The 19,247-nt window shown below is 43.9% G+C and overlaps 1 protein-coding gene and 1 long non-coding RNA gene across 3 annotated transcripts in view; one reads left to right on the top strand and one right to left on the bottom strand.

The window, feature by feature from the left end:
- Positions 1-2,599, bottom strand: part of ZSWIM6 (zinc finger SWIM-type containing 6) — a 114,050-nt gene extending 111,451 nt beyond the window's left edge. For both annotated transcript variants that reach the window (XM_074931637.1, XM_074931638.1), the window contains exon 1: positions 2,038-2,599. In XM_074931637.1, the coding sequence (XP_074787738.1) occupies positions 2,038-2,542 (505 nt within the window). In that variant the 5' untranslated portion in view covers positions 2,543-2,599. The remainder of the gene's footprint in view (positions 1-2,037) is intronic.
- Positions 2,600-4,399: 1,800 nt separating this feature from the next.
- On the top strand, positions 4,400-18,411 carry LOC141973214 (uncharacterized). Its single transcript, XR_012635494.1, has 2 exons — positions 4,400-4,511; positions 12,303-18,411. It is a non-coding gene; the product is annotated as an uncharacterized LOC141973214 (long non-coding RNA).
- The last annotated feature ends 836 nt before the right edge of the window (positions 18,412-19,247 follow it).

Below are 19,247 nucleotides of genomic sequence, written 5' to 3'. Positions count from 1 at the left end.
CAAAAAACCAAAACAAAAAGCAAATTTATTTCAGCAGCAGGTATAGCACTTGCTTGGAATGCATTTAAGGGCACCAGGAGCAGCAGTCAACACTTCAGTTGTATTTATGCATATTTTCTTTCTTCACACTGACCCTTGCCAACATTACTCAATGCCACCCCCCCCTTTTGAAGCCATACAAAAAGTTACTTTTTTTTCTTTCACAACTACTCACTGAGGCCTATTCCAGTGCTGAAAGCAAGTGAAGCAAAGCCCATGCTGGGTGTCTGTCTCCTAGAGAAGATTGCATCTTTTATTTATCGCCCCTTGGCTTTATTTTCACAGTGAATTCCTGGCTTAAATGTAATCAGCCAAGAAACCCTCCCTATGTGCACTCCTGTCATTCCTCATCTCTTGCAAACAGAATCAAGTGCAAGCAAAAAAGAAAAAAAAATAATCTCAGCACTGCCAACCAAACTAAAAAGCCCTACTTCTAGTTTTGCCAGTCCTGAGGAACCACAGATGCGTCTCAGACTTTTGAAAAGAGAAAGTCGAAAGATAAAACTTACAGAAAGTTAATTAGATTTTTTAAAAATTAAAAAAAAAGAAGACTGAAGTCCCCCTAGGCAGAAGGGAAGGGCACTGAGCCTAGGTGCAGGGACACGGCTTCCCTTCGGGAAAAAAAAATGATGGCACGTTTGCAAGCTGCCCTCCCGCGGGCAGGATCGAGGTTTTGGGGGAGGGTGGAGGGGTGATCCCGACGTCCCCCCAACACACACCCCGAGCCGCCGCCGTCAACAAAAGGCGAGCAGCAGCCTCTTTTGTCTGGCTTCCCCTTTTCGGGGAAGGAGGAGGGGAAGCGACAGAAAACGGGGGGGGGGGGGGGGGGGGGGGGGGGGGAAGGACACAAATAAACATGAAAATGAGAACAAAGTGGCCGGGTCGCACAAAGAGCATCACCGACCAGCGCGGGGGGGGCGCCTGTCTGCCGGGAGCCGCTCCCCCAAATGGGTAGAAGCCGCCCCCGGCAGACAGCCCCCCAAAAGTGGGGGGGTATCCAGCTCTGCAGCCCTTTAAACACAGGCGGGGAGGAGTTAACCAGAGACACCCGCAGCGGGTGAAGAGCAGCGGCAGGCGGCAGGGCGAGGAAGAGGAGGAGGGGGGGGGTATTGTTCCAGGAGGAGGAAGAGTAGCGCTCCCCGCCCCCCCCCCCCCGCCCTGTCACGAAGCGATTCATCCCAAAGCACACACACACCCCCCGTATCTCCCCCAAGCGGGGCGGATCGCGCCCCCTCCCTCCTGCTCGCCGCCGCTGCCCTAGAAATGCCTTTGTTCGCGGATTTCCCCCCCCCACCCCCCCTCGCCGCACACCCGCTGCCGGGGTCTCGCACTGCTCTTATGTCTTTATTTTGGACGGCGGCACATCCCGCCCCCCGCTCCTTCCCCCGCCAGTCGCCCTTCTGCTGATTCATTTCCACCGGCGGTCCCCCCCGGGATGGGGGAAGGCATCTCCTCGCTATTGTGGCTCAGGGTAAAGCGATGACCCGGATTACCGGGGGTGGGCGCTGGGAGAGGGCAGAGCCAAACGGGATTACACGGGCTAGATTACCGGGAGAGGGCACGGCGCGGTGCGGTGTGATGCGGGGGAGCGTGAAGGGGAGTTAAAGGGACAGGCGGAGGCCGGTCCGCCCGGCGGCGGGGGCCGCGGCCGTGTCACGGACCGAGGGGGAGGAGACCGGCGGAGGAAGTTGCCCGGCTCCGCATTACAGCTGGGGAGCAAAGACTCGTGCGGGCCGGGCCGCGGGGCCAGGGGGGAGCTCCCCGCCCGCGCGGCCAGCCAGCCACCCCCCTCACCCCACCCCACCCCCCCCGGGGGCTGCCGGACGAGGTGGGGAGGCTCCGAGCGCCCGGACCGCGGAGGAAGGGCAGGCGGGAGGCGGCTCCCCGGGCAGAAGGCGGGTGACACGCAGAGGGAGACCCGCGGCGGGGGAGGCCTGCGGCGCCCTGCCCGGGTGGCGGCGGCACGGCTCCGGAGCGCGGCCCCGGCCGGTGACTCACCGACTTGCAGGACGTTATCGACGCAGCCGCCGTCGAGCAGAGCGATACCCCTGCGGAAGGGCAGGCGGTTCTCGTCGGCGGCGGCGTCCGCGGCCCCGCCGGGCGCGGTGGCGGCCCCCCCGGGGGCGGCGGCGGGGTCCTCGGCGCCGGTGTTGAAGGAGGAGTACATGCAGATCTCCCTCTCGCTGCGGGGGAAGGACCAGTAGACGATCCTGCGCTGCACCGGCTCGGGAATCCGTTCGAACCGCTCCTCCACCCGCTGGAAGGGCCACTTCTCCGCCACCTTGCGAGCCGCGATGTCCAGCAGGGACTCGGGGCTCTGGGTCTTGCCGAGCGGCAGCAGCCCCAGGGCGACGGCGGCGGCTGCGGAGGAAGGTCCGGCGCAGAGCGCCCCGCCGCCGACCCCGGCGCCGCCCGCCCGCTGGCCCGGCCTGCACCCCGAGCCATAGCCGGGTCTGCAGCAGAGGCGCTTGGCGGGGGCAGGGAGCTGACCGCGCTCCGCCATGATCGCGCCGCTTCTAAGCAGACAGCGGAAGTGGCTGTACCCTATAAACGGCTCCAGGAAGGCAGCGAGCGGCCGCGAGCCCCCTGGGGACACGCCCCCGCCCTTATATGGCTGCGGGGGGCGGTGCCGGACGCCCCGCCAACGGCCGGTGCCTTATGCAAATCGGCGCCACAAACGTAAATACAGCGGCCCCGGGAAGGCGCGTTCCGCGCGCGGGCGGGGGGGGGGGGGGGGGCGCGCTCCTGCCTCCCTCCCCCCCCCCCCGCTGATGTCACGCGACAAGCCCGGGCGCGCCCGGCGCGCGTGGTGGGAAAGGGGGCGTGGCCGGCGGCGCCCCTCTCCGCCACCATGTAGGGAATGGAATGCGGGGGCGGGGCCGCGCGGCCTCAGCCCGGTCACCTCTGCCGGAAAGCCGGCGGGCGGGGACGGCCGCGCCCTGCAGCCGGAAAATACGGTAACGGCTGCGGCGGGCGGCCTCGCCCGCGGAGAGGCGGGGGTCGGCACGGCCCCGGAGCCTCGGGGGGCGGGGAGTGCAGAGCCACGTCCGCTTTTCGCCAGGTCTCCACGGGAGTAGAGAACTGCGGCGGGGGAGTCTCGAAGGGCAGGTAGGAGGTGCCCAGACGGAGGAAGAGGCCTGGGCTCCGGCCCCGGAGGCGGGCTGAAGTGGGCGAAGCTTCTGGCGCGGTAGCTGGGGCGGGTGCCCCCACGCGTGCCCGCAACAAGTCCGTGAGGTACCTCAGTTTGACGCGCCCCGATGGTTTTCATTAATTATTATTTTTCCCCTTTATTAGGGGGCATACGGTAGGCGCGTGCGGGCCCGGCGGGTGGCGCGCGCCGCGGGCGGGTGCCGGCGGCCGGTTCCCTCCGCAGACCGCCCGGTTCGGCCTGGCACGGCTCCGGCAGCCCAGGGTGGAGGGCTGGGCGCCACAGACCCGCGGTGAGTCCGTCTGACGCAATTAAGGCCTCGCGTTCGCCTCGGTGTCGGAGAGGCGCTGTGGCAAGGCCGGCGCCGGCCATCGGTGCCGGTCCGTTTTCAGCAAGGGGCGCAGTTGCAGTAGAGCGTAAAGTCGAACGGATTCTTCCTCTGTTACTGTGTCGCTAAAAGACACACCGTTCGGGATCGTACCGTCTCCGCAAATTAAATGGCCTTCCTGGAAAAAAAAAAAAAAAAGAAGAGAGAAGATGAAGCGCCCGGGCAGACTGAGGGTATGGGTCTCCTGCACAGCACTGGGGAAACATCAAATGCTCTCCCTGATTGTAGCAAGGCGTTCCGGCCTCACTTACAGCCGCGCTGCTAATGTAAAATATTGCGAAAATACTATACCATAAGGATCAGGGCTAGCAGTCAAAGCCGATACCGCCTTTCCTATGGAGAGAGACTTTGATGCATCGTTTTAGAACAATCAGTATTTTTAATTAATCAAATATATTGGAACTTTATCTTGGAAATGACACTTTTGGCGACTCACAGCTGAAAACAATACTTACTCATCCGGACTGGATTTGACAATGAACAGCACTTGCTAGCATGCAACGCAGAAGCCGTGATTTGAGTGCCTGTCGTCTCCATTCAGGTGGGCAGGTCTGCCCAGCCAGACTACATTTTCCATGATGCAATGCAACCCTCCCGCTGGGAGGGGCGGAGGCGGGAGGCGCATCCGTCAGGGAATACCGAGAGTGCCAGGAGTGGGATCCAAGAAGTACGAATCGCACCGGGTTGACTTGAAATTTGACGTCTACTTTTTGTTTCCACAAAAATCCCAGACTAGAACAATAGATTATTTTCTGAACAGGGGATTGAAGGGCTTTGCAGAAACCGCATTTTCGATTAAAAATGGACGGGAAATTGAAAGAATCATGTCGGATTTACTGACTTTGATTTTTAAAGAAAGATCAGCAATATGCAAGTATTGGCTTTTTCATACGCTTGTAAGCTCTTAGACAAAAGCACTAATTTGAAATTTCACAGGTAGAGAATTTTTTTATGTCCAGGTGTAGAACTTGTTTTATTTTTTCTATTGTCAGTTGCTCATGCTAAGAAAATGTCTAACGTTTTTTAACCAATTAGTTTAAACTGCAGACTACAGGTAGGGTGTATGTTCTGCACGGTTTATTTTTTGTATATACTACAAGTTGTTTTTTCTTTGGGATCATCAGAGCTACCTTCCGGGTAAGAAAGGAGTTTAAACTAATGCTTGTGTTTCTGAATATGGACTGCACAAAACAGTTACTTTTGAGGTGCCAGTTTTGTGAATCGTCAGATACCTTACTGGGATATTAACTGACTCCTTCCTATTTTAGGCATGTATTTTAAAAGGATTTAAAAGGATTTACAAACTTACACTAAATTTTGGAGCTGTTAGGAAGCCTGAATGCTGCAGGCCAGAGATGAGGATATAGTACTTTCTTTTACTATTAGCACGGTATTTCAGTGTTTGAGAGCAGAGAAATGGAATACGTAGTAGGGGGAAAAAAAGAACTTCATGACTGCATGTGTATGAGAGCAGAGGAAAATGATTCTTAACTTTCACCCCATCACTTACTCTTTGTTCATAATTGCTCACAACTCGAAGCAGTTTTTCTTCTCTGTTGTTCTAGTGCTATTTCTGTTTTAAACAAGTGTCTAGGAAGTCAGTAAAAATGCTCTTCTAAATTGGGTAATGTCTGTTCTTTAGCAGGTCTTAGCCACCTGCTGCAATAAAAATAACACACTAATGCCACCAGAAGAATTCTTCCCATTATAGTAAAGGAGCTTTACAGCAAAAATTAAGAGGAATGAGAGGAATGCCAGTGAACAACCAAACATCCATAATAAGCAGAGGTAGCCCATGTGTCAGTTAGCTTAGTCATTCTTCTGTCTTTTCCGATCTGGGCAGAAGTTACTAAATTTCCTTAAGAAATCCCAGAGAAAAACATGTGGAAAAGCCCATAGATCCACCTCTTTCGTTCATCTGCCACTCAGCAGGAATAGCTACTTGCTGTTAAGTCTATGAATATTAATAGCTACACACGATGCTGGTGAAGCATTTTTATTTCTGGGCTAGGGAGCACATGAAGAGGTAATGGCATCTTTGCTCTTGACATTCAGCCATAAGTACCAGGTATGCTCCTCCTTAGGCTCTCTCTGCACTGGTGTACCACCGTAACAGCATCCAGATTAAGATCTCAGGCTGAAGTTCCTTTGTCATGCCAGTTTTGCCCCTTGAATTCCTTTAACTCTCGGAAAACAACTGGAAAGATGTGTTAACTCCAGGAAAGAAATTAAAATGTGTTTAAAATCATACCTGAAATGTGTTTTAATTTCTAGTTACTTTTTCTTTCAGTGGATGGTCTTCCTGTGGAAAGACCTTGCTGAGCTGAGCACCCTTATCCTCTTTTTCTGCCTTGCGGTTTTGGGAGGTCTGTATTCCAGAGCTACACAGAGAGGAAGGAATGGCTGCAAAACAGCAACCTTAACATTAACTTCCTGCATGAAATCAAAGGCTATTCTATGAGCTGCTTGGAAAAATACCCTTGCTCACCACTCAGTGAAATTCCTTCTTAATAATTTTTCACAGTATTAGGCCACTTGCAGTCATTTTTGCTCATTCTGGTAAAACGTACAGGGCTTGAGCATTCTACCAGTTGAGCTAGTTTAAAACAAAGATTGCTATAGCTGCAGAGTTGTCTTTCTATGAAGCAAATAATTGTCTAAATGTAGAAAAATGAATGGCAGGCAACCTAATGGTGGCCAGCACAAGTCACCCTCCTAGTTAAAACTTATCTGGAAAGATGAGACTCAGCATTCCTTCACTGAAGCTGAACAAGAATCTAGATTTATGTGCTGCATAAAATACTTTTAAGTGCTGGGAGGGTAGGGGGTCAGAGATAAAGAGGAGGAAACTCAGGAAGTGAGGCTAGAGGGTTCTCAGAGCTAGAACTTCAAGAAAAAAAAACACAAGAACTTAAGGTGACAGCACTAAAATAATCAAATACAAGAAAGGCTGATGGATCTACTGAAACAGCTGAATTTACAATGCTAAACCAAGTCTTTTTTTATCCTGTTTCTTTAAGCCTTTTTAGATAACTAGGCTCTTCAGTGCTTATAAGAAAGCTAATAGGTTTTATGGATATCAAATGTATTTCTCATTTCAAAGCCTGAAAAAGACTGCTGTAGGTAAAAGTAGTGATTACCATTGTGCTTTGCAGTGTAGTGACTCTGGAAATTCAAATACAGAAAAACAGTAGTGATGTCAATATATCTTAAATTATATCAAAAGTATAATCTTAAGCATGGGCAGTGGAGAAGATGCTGTAGTTGGTCAGTATCTTTGGTTTTACAATTTTTTCTTAAAATAGTTACCTTCATTATGTTCAGAAACTATTTTTAATTTAAGGAGTTAAAAAAATAATGTTTGCCTTCTACTAGCCTTTTAAATCAAATACACTAGGTTAAATATTGCCAGCTCTTCAGAGTCTCTCTATTAAAGTGAAAATAAACCAGCAGCACTGAATAAGCCCTTTCAAAGTGCAGCTTTTTGTTCTAATGACATTCCATGAGGATTCCAAAACTGGAGTCAGACACTAAATCTAAAAGCGTGTAGGAAAACGTACTTAAGATACTAAGCACGCTTTACGAGCATTCTAGAGTAATGTAAAGAGACAAACATCTTAATTTGAGCTAAATCCTCTTGACACTCATTTCTGTGTCCTCTGCCTTTTTGTGGCTTGATACTTGATGTATGAAGTCATTCTGAGATGGGCTGAAGGGGAGGGTATTGTATATGCCATAGTCCCCAGGCTGTGTGAATTAATGCTGCTCTGTATATCCTCAAGGAATGAGCGCATTCAGTTTACATTTATTGAGAATAGACCCTGGGAATGAATTATTTTTTCCTTATAAGGAGCCTTGTGTTGGGATATCTGTTGGGACAGTTTAGCTCACTACTAAGTTACTAGGGATAAAAGCATCACTGTTACAAGTAAAATGGTAATGTGCAAATTACTTCTTAAATGTTGAACTGAATTAGAGTTCAGAATTTCAGTCTTGGAATAGAAGAATGAGTGTTTCACCTTTTTCAGAGTTTTAACTTACCGTGTGCAAAAAATCAAAAGCAGAAAGACCTTTCTCTGAGAGGTTTCGAGATTTAACATCCATCTGGATTTGTTGTAACCTTCTATAGATCTGAGTTGCAGAATTCGTGAACATTCAAAGTAAAAACAGTGTTTTGCCTCTCTCAGGCTTTTCTAAACTTTTTAAAGGATTTTAGTTTTCCTCTATCAAAATAAAAACAAATTTGTTGAAAACTTAAGGTTTTAAGATAACTTTCTTATAGGTATTCTCTCTTCACTGTAAACACATACACTTGTGTTTATTGTGTTTGTTGTGTTTAATTGTGGTAAAGTGGTTACAAAAAAAAAAAAAAAGATTCCTCAAAGCTTTATCCTTTATCCTCTTCTGGTCAGACATCCTCCACCAAAAATGTGATAGGCCAGTTCAGAAGTTAATCAGATGCAAAATGCCACCAATTGGTCTACCAGCATGTGTAGGAACACCTCGGCACATACGGTGTACAGAAAGTGGACTGGTGGTCTAAAAGGAAACATTATTGGACTGCCTTCCTGTGGATAAGCATCCTACACTGACAAACTTCCTTTTTATCTTCTCGGGCTTCCTCCCTTTAAACTGCACTTAACTTCAGACTTCCTTGCACTAGACCAAATAACTACTTTGCTGTGGCAGGCAACATAATAATTCTCAGGCAGAAACTCTGCGTGAGGAAGGGCATGCAGACCTCAGTCTGCTAATATCAGGAACAAAAGTCATTGCTTACCTAGATTTTCACCTGTGTCAAAGAAAGAGAAACAACATATACTCTCAAAAGTACATTTTTGAGGGTGCAAAGTGCTGGTAAAATGGCTTTTAAAATCGCATAAATTGGAAAAAAAAAAGCCCCCAAATCCAAAATAAGTCCCCTCTTTCTCCCATTTCAAGTAGTCTGCTTCCAGATTTATTCGTGACAGCAAGAGAGCTGTACTTATAAGAGAACAGCTTAAATATGCCCAAAGCTGAAGCTCCTGCCCAGGCACTATGTGGTGCCTATCAGTAGGACCCTTGCCTCCACCAGCACAGCCAAGACAGCAGCTCAAGGAAGAGGGAAGTATCGCTAACTGGCCAGCAATTCCTTCAGATACTTGCCAGTCTTCTGTGAACTTCTCTGCCTTTATGAATTGTAACAGAGAACCTGAAGAAAGTATGGAGGCAGAGAAAAGATAGGGATTGCAAAGCAACGCCTAAATGGTTCCTGTTTAAACAACTGGCATTCTTTTAAAAAGCTTGGGTACAATGTCTGCTTCCCCTAACTTCGTCACCAGTGATTTCATTTAGCAAGCTGGGGAAACTGAGGTGGACATTAGGATTTTTTTCTTAACAGTCTATTTAAAATTTGATTCCTACTGATACTTAAATTCTTAGTTTACAAGTATTTGAACAATAGCACAAACCAGACTCTTCCTTTGCTGGGACTGAAACACCTAGTCAGGATTTGCAGACAGCTTTTTCCTTGGGTTGAATCAGAGATAAACTTGCAAAGGCAGTGCTCTAAATATGAGATCTTCTGTGTAATTCAGACACCCTATGAAATCAGATATTGAGAATTTTCTGTGTTGCACAAAAAATACACTGTACCATCTGCTTAAGCTTCATTTGGTCAGAGAACTGTGCACTGAGCAATAATTAATAAAGACCCCATGCAAGGGAGTAATATTTTAAGGAGCTGTTTTCACTTTTTCCCCACCCAGATTTCATCTTCCATTTGTATCTGTATGGTGTCAACTCCATCCTTTCGCAAAGTGTCATGAAGTACTTTTGCAGGTTAGGTTTAACTAAGTAATATTTGGGCATTTGTTCCAGGGCTTTAGAAAGTATTTGACATTTTTTTAGCCCAAGTGCTAATTAGACTGAGGTGTACGTGTTTTACCAAGTTACCCCTGCAAGACCGAGTAACTGAGCTGCATCCATTTGAAGCAACTTTCAAAGTTAAACATAGCTTACTGACATATATCTTGGGTGATGTTGACATACTTTCACCTTTATTTTATACCACAACTGTAAGTATTTTCATTGTCTCTTTGCCTGTTTCTATTCCTTCTTTCTCTTTCCCATATTCTTTTGACCATACTTTGGTTCTGCCAGTACGCTGTACTGCTCTGTCCTGACTAATGTCCTGTAAACTTTCCATTGGCTTACCTTCCTTCTTCATATTCTTCCTGTCCTGCAGTCTTGGAAATCATACCAGAGCTAATATCTCAAGCTAAGCCTTGTAATCAAGTTCAGAAGATGGAGATAAGCTGTGGTTAGAGCTCTGCAGTAAAATTTTGTCAGAGAAACCAGTGCTCCTTCTACTTAAGTACCTTCAAAAGTTTCACTAGAAGCCATTTCATGGACCAGGGATTTTTTTTTTTTTTTTTTTTCCTACTGATCTGTCACTAAAGAACACCTAACTTTTGAAGTTGCTCTAAATAGAAAGGGAGAGCATTCTTCTTTTTCCTCTTTTGTGCTCCAGGGATTAAGATGAGCTGAGAGATATGCTCTGCTACACCTTGCTACTTGGAATAATGGTGGCACAATGTATTCTTGAATTTCTGGAAAGTTAGTGCTTTAAGCTTCTTCCAGGGGGGTATTAGGAGTTGCAAGGATTTGGCAGTTTTACTAATGAAAAGGAAGGGACCCTTGATAATATGTATCCATGCTTCTTTGCTTCAGTAAATTAGGCAGGACTCATGGGACAGCTATCTTACTGCTAGACACTGTCCTCTGCTGGACTGTATTGGGGTCCTTCAGGGAGAATAGCTACAGGCACTGTGTGTGGTGTGATTCAAAAGCTCCAGGAGATACTGTGTCAGATACTGTGACTACAACCTTCGGCAGATGTCACCATCAGTCATCCTGCGGATGTTGTGATCCGTGAGCAGAAGGCGTAAAAATCTATCCTGCTGCCTTCATGTAAAATACATTTTTTTAGTGGTTCAAAAAAAATGGAGCCTCTGGGCAGGGACAGATCTCTATGGAGCCTCTGAATTCCAGTTGTAGTGAAGGTCTGATGCTATGCTACTGCTCCCCCAATCTGAGAAGATGGAAGAATCTCTCCAGTACCCTAACTCAGAACTGCTTTCCAGTTAGTAATTTTAATATGTGCTTCTCAGAGCTTTGTTACAGAATCACCTTGTTCTTCTGTGATTCCAGTGGTTCTGAGCAGCAGCAGCAGCAAAGCCTGAGCACAGTTTTCACTGTGCTCAGGGCAACAGCACAGGCAGCAGAGCTCTCCATATGCACACTTGGACAACCAATACTAAGTCGATTTGCACCCTACTCTGATCTTTCAATTTATCCCTGCAAACATAAAGGCTTTGCTTTTTGTTTTTTAAAACAAAAGTTTACTGGCTGCAGTTGAATGGCTGCTTTTGAAGTTCACTAGGAAAGCTAGAGATCTTTTCTTTAAAAAGAAAATGAGAAATCACTAGGATATGAGTTAGGAGTGGAAGAACTGAGGAAGAGAAGGGCAGAACTAGTGCAAATAAGATTTAAAGATGAATATATAAACCCAGTCCCTTGCCAACTCCACCCTCTAAATGGCATTTACTGCTGGGAAATTGAATCCGCCCAGGACTGATTCTAGCGTCAGGAAAATCCTCCTAAAATAGCTCTGGGCCTTGCAAAAGTTACAGTTTCCTCTCCCAATAATTGATGCTGTGGTGACAACCTCCATCTGGTACTCATGACTTGCAGTCACCACATCTGCTAAGGGGAAGAAGGGAACTTTTTCCCTTTGCTCAGAATCTCTTGCCTTGCCTGCAGTGATGCTCCTAGTTGTAAAAAATTGCTTGCTAAGTTTGAGCACTTATTAAAAGGGATGGTGTCACCTATACTGGTGTCTTGGAAATGAAACTGCAGTCTCTGCTTACTCAGATTTTAAAAAGTGTAAATTAAGATAAACCACTTTAACAGTACCTGGGGATTGGTCTAAGTTGCATTATTGCCATTGCATGTGGGTTTATTTCATACTGTTTACTAAATGGAGAGTATAACCATAGCAACATTCATTACATGCTCTGTATGGATCTGCCAGCACAAAACTGAAATTAGCATTCAGAAGACAACTGTTTGAAAGTAGCTTGAGAACTGAAAAATAATGTTTCAGACTACAGTCCGGATGAGAATACACTTTCACTACAGAGTGAAAATTATGCAAAATTTACTACTTGGACTTACGCTGATCTCAGCAAGAGTATTTGTGGTAGCATTTGTATAGATCTTACCTTGATGAGTGAAAGCATAATGATACAAATACTAATAGACAGTGGTGATTCTTGTTATGATTACAACAATCATAATTTTGTGTGAAGAATACTTAAAAATTACAAATACTACTAGCCTTTCATGTTCACTGGTAGTACAAAGATAGTTAAAATATTTTTTCCAAGTTTACTTGGGAAAAAAATAATGACAGCTCCTAGACAAGATGAAGGTTCTACTGTCTCCATATAAAGAAAAAAGATGTGGGGTGGATGGGAGTAAAGAGGGGAATATAAAAGAAAAACTTAGATCTGATTTAGTTCTCTGCTGTCCCAGGTATAAACTGTTGATAAATTTAGTCTAGTAAGTATTTTTTTGTTGTTGCATGTTGTGATGTTCTTGCAGAAATCTTTTATATGGGATATTGTGGTCTGGCAGAATGAAGATGGATTGAATTACAGTTTGCTTCTTCATGTCTCTCCACAGGTCACTTCTTTCTGAAAGGAGCAGAGTCAATGTAACTACACCTTTCTAATTGAGTCATACCAGCTGTTGCAAGTAATGCTGAACAAAAAAAATTCCCTGGTTACTCTGCCTGCACTTTCATCTGTGGTTAACATCACTGTTTTTGTTTAAGTCGGTCTCTTCTTTTGTGTGCATCTGCCACATAGCATGAAAGACATGTTTCTGTAAATAAGCTGAACAAGTCGTTTAGGAGATGTGTAAGAAAATACAGAACTGCTTTTAACTAACTTTTGAAAGTTGGCTAGATTTTAAGATGCCTCTGTCCTTTCAACAGATGCTCAGAACAGTAACTGCTGTTTATTGCCTCAACACTCCATCTTGGGATAATACATCAGCCAGTCTGATGGAATATTTTATGTAGACTTACTACTTCCTGTGAGTCAGTGCTGTAAATGGCAATTACGTCTGCGAAGAACACAGCATCATTCATGTCTCTTGCTGCCCTCATGGCTAGAGGTGGTACATTTAGGGAGGGTTATGTTAGTCCTAAGAATCAAATGAATCTATAGAAATGATGGAAAGGTTCCTAGAAAAACAAAAAAGACTGAATAATTAAATATTTTTTCTATATTTGAAGCGTATGGGTAAGCCCCAAGCCTTTATCACTTCACAGGGTGAGAAAACAAATCCTATTCCAGCAGTAACTCAGGAGCTAGGTTTAAAGTAACAAGTTAAGATAACTTTAACTCAATGTTTATATTCAGACTGACCAAACAGCTATCTGTATTTCTACTGTTTGTTTCCAATAAATTTGAAACTGGAAAAGACAATCCAGAGGACTTGATTAAGTTAAAAGTACTGGCAGTAGAAAGGGTAAAGAGGACAGTGATTACTGGCTAGCATCCATGTAGGCAAAAAATGTGTAACTGGTATGTAAGCTATTCAAGAAGATCAGTAGAACTAATGTTGGTCAATATGGGTATATGAAAAACATATCTGACCACAGTTTTATTAAACAACACACTTGATTAAAAAAAAGTAGTGTTTACATAACAGGAGTATTTATGTAATACTTAGACTTCTTCCAAACATTTTGACTTACCACTGCATGACACTTTCTGTATGTCATGCCAAGCTGATCAATATGACCTGTTAATTAACAGAATATTGGTTAACAGACAGCAAAAACCAAAATAGTGAATAGAGGATTCTAACTGAGCAAGTATATTAATATTACGGCTATTTTAGAAATTGCTTTTGACCATGTGTTATTTAATTTTAAATTACATCAAACGTTGTACAAAATTATTAATGATACCCAGATGACCCAAAAGATTGGGGATCCAATAAGCAGCAAAGGTAAGTCATTGATGTGATGCAGTCCACATGACTTTATTTAAGAAGTTGAGGGCAAGCAGACAAATATTTTGTGGATAACTCTTAAAATAATACATCTGTGAACAGTGAAAGCAGACTGTCCTTTTTACCTGTACATTTGGTCTGCCCACCAAATACCAGAGCTCAAGAACAGCCAAATCTGGAGCCATTGAAAGTCAGTTGAGCAAGGTGTTCTCAAAATAAAATTCCCTAGCAAACACAGATTTTTGTTTTAGGAGCATCTAAGCCTCAATTTATTTTCCTGGGTTTCTGTGTATATCATGTGTCTGATCATCTCTAAAGCATTCATTATGTTACATGCTTACACAACTTTATTTTGGCATCTCAGAGTAATGCAAAAACATCCCCATGCTATAGATTGACTCTACTTTTGAACCTTGAGGCAGTCTTTTTAAGTATGTCTTACACCATAGATGCATCATTGTTACCCTTTCTCTGCCTTGCATAACCTTTTCACATGTATTGGTACAGCTGTAACAAATAAGGGAATAAACCGATGTCTGCAGATAATTCCCATAGTCTAATCACCCATCATGTTATGGCAAAGCTAAGGCTGCTCTTGCCTTCTTCAGACACTTGTGTTTTGCTGGATTTAAGAAGAAATGAAAATGCTGGTTGGAATTTTTCTTCTGTTAATGAGTTTTTATTTAGGGATTTGGAGGAGGAATGAAGAGGTGCAGAGAGATTTGTTGTGGAAGCTAACAATGTATGAACTCTTAAATATGGTGCTTTGGTCAAAACACTGAATGTAATTCTTGGCTATACAAAGAGAAATCTCTGGGGACTAGAAAGACAATACTAGTTATAGGTTTGGCACTGAAACAATTTTTGTTGGAATTTGCTTTGTCCAGTTTGGGATTCAAGAAGACGGTTGGTAGACGAAAAGGTTGAGAGAAGAGCCAGAAAAATCATTGATTCATGTGTCATGATACAAGGAAGTTTTTCTATTTGGTTTATAAACCAGAAAAGTGTATTGACTGCAGTCCAAAAGTATCTGCAATGAAATAGAAATTTAATGCCTGTTTTTACCATCTAGCTGACAAAGACGTAACAGGATCCAATTGCTCAATGTTGAAGCTGAACAAAATCAGACTAGAACTTAGTGGTACAATTTTCCTTGAATAATGAGCAGTTAATCATTGGAACAGTTTAATTAAAATTATAAGGGGCTTTCCATCTCTAGGAGTTTAATCTCAAGAGATGTCTTTCTTAAAAGACATACTCTAGCTCAATTCTGCAGCAGTTCAGGAAATCTCTATGACAAAACAGATCAGCCCGTGTGGTCACAGTGGATGTTCTAGACTTATCTCTGATGGTAACCAGGGTAGTCTGGGTTCTTCCTTCAGCTCTGCTGTGGGCTTACTTCATGATCCATTTTTTTGCTAACATTTGTATGGGAACTTCAGCAGCGGTGTAGGAAAGGGCACAGTTGTAAATGGTTTGGTGTTGTAAGGGATACAGGCTGCATAAAAACCTGCTCTAAAGATGTACACAGAGGACAGCCAGCTACACATGGAATTTTAGCACTCCTTTTCACGTTTAGTCTAGTTTCTGAGCAACAGCCTTGTGAATTAACGGTGTATGTGATGATTCTGAACTACTCTATAAGCTTGTGGTCATATGCAGGAGGTGAAATACTGTTTTGGATTAACAGTCCTAGCTCATGGATTAACCCTTGTATGCCTGTCCAAAAATTGCAACTTGTGTTTGGGCTCTTGTTTGCAAAATGATATTTAGTCCTTCAAATAAAAAGTGCAGAAGTAATTAGTAACATTGGCTTATCATTATTTACAGCAAACCAATTCTTTCACTGTGCATAGAGAACTAAAATTATATCCTTGCTTGGCTGAAAACTTCCTTTCTGCAAGTAATAAAAACTACAAATATCCCTTACAATGGCTACTTCAGCCTTATTGCAGCTTGAGGCATAACCACATCGGCAGAAGGACAATGTCTTATCTCTGATGGCTATGAAGCCTTTCTGAACTTGACCTGAATATGAACTTATACAAAAGAGACCTCTGTGCAGTGACCAGAACTTGAAAACAGAGTATAATTACGTAAGAAATTTAAAATAAGTTGGGGAGCATGTTTCAGTGAGATCAGCATTCCAAGTAGTCCCTACAAGAATTGGATATTTGTATCTGTTGCCATGCATTTTTTTAATGACTGATCATCTGAATTTTTCTGTTAAGCTTCCTCCAAGCTGAAACCTTATGCCTGATACCTTAACAGGTTTTTGGTGCAAAGTTGGCCTTAATATCCTATACAAGTCCTCCAGCTTCTTTTAATTACTTCAGTACTGACAAGGAAGGGATATGTTTAAAAAAAAAAAAAAGGCATCACAAAGGACGCTGTGTTTTCCTGTCCTTTGCTGAAGAAGCTAATAAATTGCATGATCTCGAGAAATCAAGAGAAGGAGGAGCCACAGTAGTGTCATGGAAGTAGTAGGTAACACTGGTGACCTCACCATTGCAGTACTGACCAGGATGGAGCTGTACTAACTGCTGCCCTTGGTATCAGTAGCTCCAGGGCTTAGCCTCTATTCAGATGAAGCGTGTTCCTCACTAAGCTCCCAAACAGTACTTTACTTATGAGGATATTCTTTATTCTCTTTTAGAGGTAGTTTTTCTCTTTTATGTTCTCATCAGACTGCCTTGCATGTTCTTTGTAGTTTCACTGGTCACCACTCACTGAGAAATAGGTGTGATGTATCACTCCTTCCTCATCCATCCTTGCATCAGATAGCTGTTCCAGTATACTTAAAATACTTTGGAAATCTATATGTAAGCAAAGCATCACATTTGTAAGTAGGCCTTATGTTATACACCTGAACCTCTTGGGTGGGTGATGCTATGTTTCCATAGTTGGGAACTTCAGTTTTGGGTTGAGTGCTTTTAAGAATCATCTTTAACTTTGGACCTTTGTGATTGTCCCCCATGGTGAAGATTCTGCCTGGCAACTCTCACTGAGACAGGAGACATCAAAGTAACAAATGTCATGAGATGATGGCTTAGTACCTCATGCCTCCACAGCTGATCTTTGCTTTCTCCTGCTAGAGTCCTGTGTCTCAGATGCTATTGGTTGTGTTGCAACAAAGTCCTTGCGAAGCAGCACAGCATTTGCTGGTCTGTGCACAACTACTCTTGACCATCAGTTCCTCCTTTCTTATGGGCATCTGAAGAGTGTGACTGTGGGGAAAGGAGGCAAAACCTTCCCTATCCTCCTCTCCCCAGTTTTACTTTCTGTCTTTGCAGTTAAGGAGGTTTCTTTCCTGAAAGAGCCTACGTCTGTTAGACTTCTGATGAGATTTTCCTGGGATACACACCAGGCTTATGTCAAAGTGCTGTGATAACTGTCAGTTGTTTGTAGCAGCAATCTAATTGCTCTTCCAGGCTGAAAAGATTCCTGGCTGAGGTAGTCTTGAAGGCTGATTCAGCTCCATAGATGTAATCTTGTTTCTGCTACAGAATGGTGAGTTTAATCAGCACTTTAAATTACAATGAAATCATATCTGGCAGGCATTCCCCAGACTATCACACCTTGCTTTTAACATATGGTCTGACTGACACAATCAGATCAAATGATTTTCCAGACTCTCTGCTATATCCACTAGGCAGCATTTCTCAAGATCTTAAGATTCCTGTAGTGAGGCTCTATCTCCAATGATAGCTTAGATTCTCATCTGGTGTAAATTATCGTAGTTCCAGTTGACTTCAATGGATTTGATAATGTATGCCATCTGAGGTTCTGCATCTGAAAACTCTGTAATAAAAAGCAGCTGTTACTTTAACTAATCTGAAAAATAAGTGTCTAGTATGTGTCTGAATCTAACTGTCATAATACCTGTTACTCAGCTGCCAGCACACCACAGCATACTGGAGAATTAAAATCCCTTATCCTGCATCTCAGTAACTGGGATCGTGTCCTGTATTTTATCAAAAATGAAAGTTGAACAGAAACTGCTGTAATCATTGACAGCAACTTTGCTAGGAAAGCTGAAAGCCAATGCTCTCTTGTCAAAGCCTGGGAGTTTGGCTCTGCTATAAGCTAGTCATATCTTTATACTGATGATGAACATTATATGTATTACACATATGCAATATTTTGTAGTTTGGCTGGGATAGAGTTAATTTTTTTCATAGTAGCTAGTATGGAGCTATGCTTGGGATTTGTGCTGGAAACTTGATAACTCAGGGATGTTTTCATTACTGATGAGCAGTGCTTACACAGAGCGCAGGCCTCTTCTGCTTCTCACACTATGCACCAGTGACTAGGCTGGGGCTGCACAAGAAGTTGTGACGGAACACAGCTGGGACAGCTGACCCCAACGGACCTCAGAGATATTCCATACCATATGACATCATGCTCAGCATCTAAAGCTGGGGGAAGAAGAAGGAAGGGGGGACATTTGAGGTGATGGCGTTTGTCTTCCCAAGTAACCATTATGCATGATGGAGCCCTGCTCTCCTGGACAGGCTGAACACCTGCCTGTTGATGGGAAGCCGTGAATGACCTTGGTTTTCTTTGCTTGTGTGAGTGGCTTTTGCTTTACCTATTAGTCTGTCTTTATCTTAACCCATGAGTTTTCTCAATTTCACCCTTCCAGTTCTCTCCCCCATCCCACCAGGGGTGAGTAAGCAAGTGTCTGTGGGGCTTAGTTGCCAGCTGGGCTTAAAACATGATACCGATGTCATAATGTGATACTGTAAATAAAGTGCCTATTGCTATATGTTTGAGGAAATGTGTCTTCATTTACAGTTGATTTAACTCTCCACACAGAGTATGTTATGCAGTTTTGCCTGTAAAGAACTATTTGTGCCATAAAGCATCAAATTTCCCCTGTTACTTTAAAATTTATGTACAGTTCTGCTCTTTTAGTAACAATAGGGTGCAGCTTTAAACACCACCTTTTCTATAAATCACATCCAGTCCTCAGGCAGACTCCATGACAGGTACCCAATGGGGACACTTTTAGAGAATGACACAAGTTTCTGTCCATGCTCAAAAAACATCCTTAATAGGTCAGCAAGAAGAATAATAAACTTTTATTTCAGCTTGTTCCTCATAAATCACTGGTCTGACTGTCTTTACATCTTGCAAAGACTTTATATTCATCTAGACCTAGAAGTAACTTGGTATGCATGAGTAGAAGCATTGGTAAATGAGAGAGCACTGGATTTTAGGAGATAAACTTTTTTCCTGCTCACTGAAGGTCATCTTTTACATATCTAGGGCTGTTTTTTTCATATTTCCTCCACATCATCCCCTTTGAATAATACCCTACTATGTACTTTATCTAGTACTAAAACCTAAACCCTTTGATTATGGTTGTGGTGTTGGGAGGAGAGCAGGGGAAGTATTTTTGGGTTTTCCTCCATTGTCAAATGAATTATGAACCTCCAATCCAAAGAAACTAGGTGTTTACAATCTAAGTGGGGAGAAATATTTTGACAATATGTGTCAAGTTCTACTACAGTCATGGGACTTGTTAAAGGTGTTCTGAATTAGTTGCTTTGGACAGTAGCTGTTGCTGCATCACCCAACAGAGCCTACTACATGTGAAAG

This window comes from Athene noctua, chromosome Z (genome assembly GCF_965140245.1).
Source record: "Athene noctua chromosome Z, bAthNoc1.hap1.1, whole genome shotgun sequence".
In the NCBI taxonomy this organism is placed as follows: Eukaryota; Metazoa; Chordata; class Aves; order Strigiformes; family Strigidae; genus Athene; species Athene noctua.
The sequence above is the reverse complement of the archived record's forward strand: the minus strand, read 5'-3'. Positions and strand labels throughout refer to the sequence as shown.